At 34.6% G+C, this 9,651-nt stretch overlaps 1 protein-coding gene across 1 annotated transcript; it reads left to right on the forward strand.

The window, feature by feature from the left end:
* Nucleotides 1-51: 51 nt before the first annotated feature.
* LOC124433338 (trafficking protein particle complex subunit 9-like) lies at nucleotides 52-9,648 on the forward strand. Its single transcript, XM_046983099.1, has 22 exons — nucleotides 52-701; nucleotides 1,258-1,627; nucleotides 1,743-1,811; nucleotides 2,076-2,153; nucleotides 2,225-2,353; nucleotides 2,615-2,690; nucleotides 2,796-2,889; nucleotides 2,987-3,172; nucleotides 3,302-3,435; nucleotides 3,879-3,964; nucleotides 4,129-4,280; nucleotides 4,357-4,539; nucleotides 4,612-4,697; nucleotides 5,059-5,332; nucleotides 6,377-6,462; nucleotides 6,543-6,594; nucleotides 6,902-6,950; nucleotides 7,215-7,277; nucleotides 7,584-7,677; nucleotides 7,834-7,932; nucleotides 8,076-8,200; nucleotides 8,444-9,648. The coding sequence occupies exons 1-22, from the start codon at nucleotides 130-132 to the stop codon at nucleotides 9,575-9,577; spliced, it is 4,191 nt and encodes a 1,396-aa protein (XP_046839055.1). The 5' UTR covers nucleotides 52-129; the 3' UTR covers nucleotides 9,578-9,648.
* Nucleotides 9,649-9,651: the final 3 nt, after the last annotated feature.

The following is a 9,651-nucleotide window of genomic DNA, read 5'->3' on the forward strand; positions in this document are numbered from 1 at the left end:
GTAAAATGAAAGTGTCGAAGTCCTTCCCAGCTGCCCCCGTCTCTCGGTTAAAGATGGCGATGGATTTTAAGGGCAGGAAGAGAGATTGACATTTTGATTTTGGACGTATTTCAACTACGCGGCCTAAAAATGCTCAGGATTGATTTTGAACAAAGGTTTAGGGATCATAGAAGTATTTTAATCTTCGTGAAAAAACTTGGAGCGCTTGCTGAGCTGGAGTTCAGCCAATTGTTTGAGGACATGTCACAGCTTCGTACAGTTGAACTACCAGACGGCCGCATTATTCACTTAAGGTACACGAGACATATTTCTCATCAGTTTATTGAGTGGGGAAACTTTCATATGCACAAGAAACTGATGGGGATTTTAAGTATTGCGAAGATGGTAGATGAGGACATTGGCGCCATCAAAAAAGCTCACGAAAGTTTAAAGACTTGGTACGAAAATACTGCTCTTGAGTCTCGTTGTTTTATTTTGGGATGCGACAATTCTTCAGGCGATGCTAAACCAGATAGAGAGTTTGTTTTCTTGCGTAAAGACAATTTTATGAAAGAAATTGCGAAGCAAGTCGCGGACTATGCGCTTTCGCTGTTTTTAGTACTGGAAAGCAAAAGAAAGGATAAGTCTTTGGAAAAACCTGATAAGTTTTCCTTTTTACGCTCTCCCCTGGATGTAGAATTGTTGGTGGATAATGATAGCAGGTGTTTAAACATGATACTTACGTTATAATAGATTAGTCATGATAAAGATACACAAACAAGAGTGTCAATACTTATTAATTGATCAATCATGATAAAGACAAACAGACCAGACTGTCGTACGTTTAACTTTCCACAGATAGTTCTCAGCAAAGACAGAGTTCAAACACAAAGAGTTCTGATTTTCAGAACTCAAGTTTCAACATAATATATTTTAATATTGGCTAGTTAATCATTTATATGTAATTCAACATCAGGTGACTCTAAATGGAAACTAGACAATGAAAGAAGTGAAGTTTCATCATCAGATCATTCTTAATGAATACATTAGACAAGAGTGTATATGGACTCAAATTTCAACACTAGATCACTTCTGATGAAGACACTAGACTAGAGTAGATACTACATAAGGACTTTAGTTTTAATATCAGATCATTCCTAATGAAGACACTTAACTGGAGTCTGTAAGGATTCATGTTTCAACTTCCATACAAACAATTGTTACTTAAGTTATAGATTACATAAAAGTTAAAGATAATGGTGTTTCATTATCATACAGGAACAAAAAGCAAAATATTGGTCGTATGAAGAAATATTTTGGTGATCTTTGCTTGGTAACTGGGGTTGCTGAAGAGGCAATATATTACTACAGTTTTGCCATAGATATCCTGCGTTCGGTTGGGGATATTCTTTGGATGGCAGGTGCTTTAGAGGGACTATGTGCGGCATCATTGCTTTGTCGCAACAAGCACAAAATTGTTTCGCCAGAAAGGGCATCATTACAATTAGATATTAGTCAATTGTCAACAACAGGTCCTGTGAATGGCGGTAGAACTGATGGAGAAGATTCCAAGATAACTTCTCTTATTCCACTGATTGATGCAGAAATTATTGATAAATCAGAAGAGATTATTGAAGTGTATGAAAAGGTGCATTTTTACGTGTTAAATTTCTACTCAAGAGATATCCTTGCTTATATAGATTACAATTATCATTTTCGATCCAATATTGCATGAAAATATACCTTGTTTTTGTCTATTTCAGCATAAAAAATCTATAGTTCTATCTGTGGAAGCCAAATTTAAATATGCCAGATTCCACTTGTCCAGAAAGGTAATGCTCAAATTTCTAATGATTACTCATCAGATTAGAATCCTGATGAATTTCTACATTACTTGGTATGTTAATGTTAGCTTTTACATTGAAAGAATACTGGGAGAAAACAAATGATTCTATTGGCTGAAGCTGCAAATACATATTATAACTGTGTGGTTGCTTTAGCTATTATTTTTTTACTCTGCTGTCAAGCAGTTGTCAAAGATCATCTTTCTGACACGGATAGCGAATTGAAATATTGTTTTTCACTTTTTTACATAGAATTATAAAAGTGTTAGCAACACTTTGCAAGGGATTATGATGACTGAAATGATTTTAAAACTTTCGGACACCGAAAAGGTACGACGTTTTTTACACTTACTTTTTTTTATAACTCGCTTTTAACTATCGCCATTTCTTCCATTCTTTAGATTCAGATGTACAGTGCCATGTCTATGATGTACGAAGATATTGGATACATTAGAAAGGCAGCGTTCTTCACTAGGAAGGCAGCTCGTCATTGTACGTCACAGCATTTACCACCTCAGGGATGGACAGCTGTAAGTTTTCAAATAGACAGTTGGTGGATTCTTGTAGCAACTAAAACTGTTGTCATAGTAAGCTAGAAAGACGTAGGATATTTTTCTATTTAGAAATAGAATTATTTTTGTAGTATGACTCCATGACTTTTAATCTTTAATCCTGTCGTCATCGTACCTATGATGCAAGATTGTGCGATGTCTTCAAATGGCAATTGACTATTTATAATGTGAATATATTCTATAATTATTCTATAATAACTGTATTTAATTGCATTACAGTCGTATAACTTGATGAGGAATGCTTTGGAAGGATACAAAATTCAATTCAGCAACAAATCACCAGACACTGAAAGAGGTAGGCTTTTTGCAGAATCCATTTGCTACGGTGACATGACTGCTTAAAGATTGACGCCATATCTGTATGATTATACGAAGCTGAGATATTTTCTTTTCTTTACAGAATGTGAGCAGGGCTGGCCTCTTTTAAAAATTCAACTGATGAAAGAACTTATTGAAATGTCCAAAGGATTACAGAATCCAAACATTCCAATCAGGTGTTTACAAATTTTCTTTAGAAAACCATGTCGCGGAAACCATTAAACTATTCATGTTAGAAAATTAAAGTATATATTTTGTTTTGCATTTTTGTAGGCATATTTCCTATCTCCTGCAATCGATGCATCAATATATTGATGAGAACGATCTACAAGGTTTAATTACGTCACTTGAAAAATTAGCATCAACTTCCGATGAACAGCATAGTCTTGTTGATGATCTCGTTGTGGGTAACAACGACCTGCTTCCACCTGTAGCTTTAACACACCTGCCAATTGTAAGGTGAGACTCCCTGTATGTATTTTCCCCTTAATCAGGCAAATCAATGTGATCTGCATGTGTGAAAGAATTAATATTTTTACGTCAAAAGTTGCTTGTTGTGAATATATAGGTACTCTATGTGTATTCTAGGGATTTCAAAGTGAATGGCCTTCCAAGTCACCTTAGACCCATCCTTAGTCCTTCAAGTCCACCACCGGTCAAAACTCCTTTCATATATACCACGATAAAGAAAGGATCTCGCAGAGCTAAGAAAAATAATCCAGGTATGTGAACATTGTCAACCGAAAATCGTGATAACATGTTAATTATTGTTTCTTATCATCCACAGCTTCATTTAATTAACAAAAAAAAACACACGATAAAATATAGTCCCAATGATTTTTTTTTGATAAATTTACCAATGGTGTATCCTAAATATTTTTGTATAAAATTCACAATGATTTTTACTTGTTTACTTGTATTCGTTTGTCTTGATTTGTACAGTGAAAAATATGAAATAATCAATCACAGTGTTGGAAGTAATGTTTGAACTGAGGAAACCCTTCCAATTGTGAAACACCTCTTGTTATAGTTTGTCTAAATGATGCGATGTCAAGTGATAAGCTTACTTTTATTTATCCGCTTAACGATTTTGAAACTCGCGGGAAAACTAGCGATTAGATTACTTCACGGTTTAGTTATGGACTTACATTGATGATTCTTTTAGTTATTCGATGGGTTGAAGGCGAAGTTAGTGAAGTGTCAATGCAAGTCAATAATCCTTTGCCGTTTGATATCAAGATTAGTAAAATGGTAAGTCTAATGATGAGATAGAGGATTTGTTTATTTACTCATGTGTTACTGAATTTATGAAGATATGTTTATTATGTCATAGGCGGTTTTGGCGCCAGTAATCTTGCATATAGAACTACGTGTTGGGCTTCGTGTTTTTTAATTTGTCCTTGTTTTTCAATTAGACCTTGCTGACTGATGGCGTCCCTTTTGAAGCTTATCCCTCATGTCTTGCTCTATCCAACGATAACATGCCACATCCTTTCATGCTTCTTGGTGTCCCTAAGGGTTCTGGACAACTGGCAATCACAGGTACGCTAATTGGTTTCATTCAAATGTCGACATTGGAAAATCTTTCAAATTTGAATTCTTTATTATTGCAGGTTATTCCGTTGAACTTTTGGCATTCGGAGCAATTGTCCTATAAGCGAAACAATTTTGGACAAACAATACACTATACCGCTGATAGTTAACGTTACTCCAAAACTGCCATTAATCCAGTTCCAAAATCGGATCAGTGGTGTGCAATCGTTCCTTAATAGTAGTCATAAAGGTTCATCTCTTGTCTTGGAAGTGCAATTATACACAGGACAATGGTAAGCTATGAATAGTAAGTATTTAGTGTAACTGTACATTTACACATATGTAGAATTTTGTAAACAATTTAGCATAAATGGTCAAATTTTGGTGGAGAACACAAGTAAAGTTCCTGTTGAGCAGTTCACGCTGACGCTTTTGAACGGTATGAATAAAGGTCAGATGGCTTAAACAACTTTATTGAAGTCTGTCAATATCAGCTTATACATCATTTTCTGATGTTGAACATTAGGTGATAAGTAGAAGAAAAGTTATACGAGTTTTCTACAGTATCGGCAGCGTTAATTTATTCTTGTATGATAAACAACATAAATTACCATGAAAGCTGCGTCAACCTGTACTAAATTGAAAAAAAACATGATTTGTACTTTATTCACAACTGAACTCATGATAAAAAATCCATGACTTGTCGAGCGAATGTCATTATTTGATTATGTCGTCATCTCATGACACAAATTTTTTGTTCCCTTCGATTTGTCTTTTTTATGAAATTTATTATTTGTCTTCTTTTCTTTTAGGAGCTATGAATTTAGTAACTTTAGATCAAGACGAAATATCACAATGTTTGCCTCTCGAACCTGGTGCAACCACGTTTTTCAACTTAACGTTTAGTGGGCAGTTGCTCGATTCACTTCAGGATAGTGATACTCTAAATTGGTCATGCAAATTGAAAATCTTGTACAGTGGTGGGGAAGCGGGAGTACTGGGCATGAGTCGCCAAGCTGCTGTAGATATTAAGGTCGAAGTTCTTCCCAGTTTAATCTCTACAAGCTATTCGTCACTTCATGTTGGGTATGTGTGCAAGTAATAAGAGAAATTACAATTCGTCATGTTTACAGAAACTACCATTGATCAGCTTTTACAAAAATTGCCAGTTGTCAGGTTTTACATTAATTACCATTGGTCAGGTTTTATAGAAATTGCCATTGGTCAAGGTTTGCATTAATTACCATTGGTCAGGTTTTATAGAAATTACCATTGGTCAAGGTTTGCATTAATTACCATTGGTCAGGTTTTATAGAAATTACCATTGCTCAGGTTTTATAGAAATTACCATTGGTCAAGGTTTGCATTAATTACCATTGGGGTTACCATTGGTCATTTTATTACATCATTGGTCAGGTTTTATAGAAATTACCATTGGTCAAGGTTTTAATTACCATTGGTCAATAGAAATTACCATTGGTCAGGTTTTATAGAAATTACCATTGGTCAGGTTTTATAGAAATTGCCATTGGTCAGGTTTTATAGAAATTGCCATTGGTCAGGTTTTATAGAAATTGCCATTGGTCAGGTTTTATAGAAATTACCATTGGTCAGGTTTTATAGAAATTGTCAGGTTTTATAGCAAGGTTAATTGTTCAGGTTTTATAGAAATTACCATTGGTCAGGTTTTATAGAAATTGCCATTGGTCAGGTTTTATAGAAATTACCATTGGTCAAGGTTTTATAGAAATTGCCATTGGTCAGGTTTTATAGAAATTGCCATTGGTCAGGTTTTATAGAAATTGCCATTGGTCAAGGTTTTATAGAAATTGCCATTGGTCAGGTTTTATAGAAATTACCATTGGTCAGGTTTTATAGAAATTGCCATTGGTCAGGTTTTATAGAAATTGCCATTGGTCAGGTTTTATAGAAATTGCCATTGGTCAGGTTTTATAGAAATTGCCATTGGTCAGGTTTTATAGAAATTACCATTGGTCAGGTTTTATAGAAATTACCATTGGTCAGGTTTTATAGAAATTGCCATTGGTCAGGTTTTATAGAAATTGCCATTGATCAGGTTTTACAATAATCAATGGTAGTCAGGTTTTTATGCGATTTTGTTTCATGTAGGAATGGCGAAAAATTCGAGTTGAAAATGAATGTATGTAATAAAACAAAGTGTAAAATTGAATGGAGATTTGAAATGAACTCAGGTAGTTGTATATGCATATTATTTTAGATTGAAGAATGCCTAAATAGATTTTTTGATATTTGCGAACTTCATTTGTTTTATTAGGAATCAAATATCCCAAAGAGTTGATGGAATTAGATGCTGGTGCATCAGTCAGGTTGGTTTATTATATGAACAACGCTTCATTAAATGACCAATACTTTATGCCCACCCCCCCTTCTACGAGGCATGGAAATGGTCAAACACAACTTATATAATACAGTTCATTGAAATAAAAGAAAATTAAATAAAGCTGTTTGCTTGCGTCACATGTATTTGGTATCCGTTTACATGAAACGCAAATTGTAGTTTCGTTTGAGTCAGTTTCTCTGCTAATAATTTTTTTCATATAAATTTCTTACTAAAGTAAAATACCACAGGTTTTTTGTGTCAAAAGGTTAAAATTTAACTTTCATTATTTTTAGGACATCTCTTGAACTGGATACCATTCATGTGCCATGCGATAAGTCAAAGGTGATATGAAATTTATGAAAATATATTTAATTAATATGAAATTAATGCGAAATTACAACCAGGAAAACATTCAATCGAAAACAAGGTTATCCTTTAAAATTTCAGTTTGGAAGTTTTATAAACTGAATCCTTTGTTGATAAATTTGAAGTACAGGCTGTTTTTATGTTGTAGACTGTGTTGTAGAATGTCAAATGTTTGTTGACATTCCATTCTTTTAGACTTTCCAATATCTTTACTATCAGTTTTTTTGCACTACCTTCCAGCGAGAAGATCGTGATGTTTGCACGGAAAAGATCTTGGATTTATTGAAGCTGCGATGGGAAATAGTATGCTTTCATTTGTTTTTTGTCGTACATAACTGGAAAATATCAACTTGCACCCAGCTCTGTGGCTTTGTTTGTGTTTTGGGATACCTGAAAGGGAAATTTTAGGTGGGCTTAAGGCGACGTAGGTGCAGCGTCCCTTATTATCCAACGGCTTGTAAAGAATTTATGCAAACATTTGTTTGGGACCAGATGTCCGAAGGGGCTTAATAACAATAATAGAACCGTAAAATAAGTCGTTGATTATTCAGTTTATTATGTAGAGCGTATCCATTACTAAATTGAATTGTTGTCTTTAACAATATGTAGCCTGAACAGAAGATTACTGGTTTAGTACAACTTGGGCACTTCAAAGTTACTGAGGAAATGGTCAACATCATAAGAAAACATCATCTTGCTTTTGGTAAGTTCTTTTATGATTTTCATAAATAGTTGCCAGTTAAAACTCTATCATCAAATGTTGCGATTTGACACAACCACCCCATTACATGCGATCTTCCTCACTAACCATTTTGAGTATAATTTCAATCTTTTGTTGTTGTTATTTTATTGCCATTAGAAATGTTTATGGATGGCAAGAAATTGAAGGAAGGAGACAATGTAAATTGCCCATCCGCGAAACCTGTGTTTTTCACCATCAAAATTCACAATTCCAGCGGTAGGTTCATTCAAAGACTTAATCTTTTCAAATCAGTTGGATTACATACATTTTATATATGTACAGTATGTATTAACCATTGTCATTGAGAAAGGTAAAGAACAGCTGTTTTTTTACATTTATCCTTTTATTTATTGTTACAGAGAAAGACGTTGTATCTTCCATTCTCAATGTTGAACCATTTGAATTGGTTGACAAAGACTGGAAAATATTTGACGTAAAACATAAGATTTGTTGGCTTGGAGCCACTAGCACCTTTCTGCCTACGGTACGTTTATTCATATTACTATGCATTATTTTAATGAATTATGTATATCGTGTCAAAAAGGTTTGATTGTAGCGAGATTCAGAAGAAAGGGACACTTGTACCTGGGTTACATCTAACATCCATGTAGTTTTGTGTAAAATACACATGGCTACTTGTGACCTGTGATTTGATTTGATTGAAAGATAACCAAACATATCATGAAGTTAAACTTTGTGAATTTAATTCGATCCATTTTCATTTCAGATCAAATCCCATTCATCAGTGGAACATGGTTTCGGTCTTTTATTTCTAACTACTGGCCGTTTTTGCATCAATTTGAAATGTTTTGAGCGATCTAGTTCCGGTGCTCAACAGTTTCGCAGTCGTACGCAAGTCATAAAACGCCAGTCATCCAGTGAGGGTCGGCCTCGATCATCAAGATCGGGTAGCTTCACTGATAGTTTACTGTTGAAGCAAAGGACACAGTCAACACCATTGGCTCAAATATCTTTTTCTTGCCAATTTAACGTGAGCGAAGATCCTACGCTAACAATAAATACAAGCATCTCAGTACCGCTAAAGAGTCCCACTATGTCAAAAATAAGTACTCGAGTGCCTGCAACAGTTCACGAGGCATCTGTAATGGATTTCGCCAATGCCAGTGATGCCAATGATAATTCTGGAAGAAAAACTCTTTTGTCGGTAGCAGAATCCTTCAGATCAAGTAATGAGTCTTCAAAATTAGTAGAAATGCCTCTAAGAACAGAATTTTGTACCGAACAGGATTTTGAAAGTTTGAAATGGAATCGGGACAGTTCTCATGCCAAATATGCTGATAAAACCGCTATTTCAGATGGTGAAACATTTGATACATTCGAAAGGACAGTAGAGGAAAATAAGAGTTTGACTGAACAGCGTGTTATGAATTTTAATGTCACTGCTAAATTTGTTGACCATTCTCACATTGAAAATGGTAAAAATTATGATGGTGAATTAAAAACGACTATAGATGGTGATGCTGGTTCCGGTAAAGTTGTAGATGGTGTAGAAGTTGATGAAACTCAGACGAAGACCGCTTTACAAAAACGTGTTGATGTGTCTTTTATGCGAAATCCTGAAGAATCTCATGTTAGTAGAAATGAAAAACGTAACGATGATTGTGAAAAAGAACTTAGGACTACTGGGATGGAGTTGGAACAAATAGAAGAAGGTGATACTAGAGATCCATCTGTTGTACAAAGTATTTCGTTTGAAAATACAAATATCAACTCTGTAGAAGAACAAAACACTATTGTGAATACGGAGTGTAAAAACTCATTAGAAGACGATGAATCTGACGAAGATGTTGGGAAGAGTCCCAGTGTGAGGGATAGAATTAATTTTTTTACTTCAAATTGATTCTCGACTGAGTTTTGACAAAAATTTTGTGTATGTATGGCTTGTCGAAGTAAAGATTCTGACAAACGTGACAG

This window comes from Xenia sp. Carnegie-2017, unplaced genomic scaffold (assembly GCF_021976095.1).
Source record: "Xenia sp. Carnegie-2017 unplaced genomic scaffold, XeniaSp_v1 HiC_scaffold_13, whole genome shotgun sequence".
NCBI lineage: Eukaryota > Metazoa > Cnidaria > Anthozoa > Malacalcyonacea > Xeniidae > Xenia > Xenia sp. Carnegie-2017.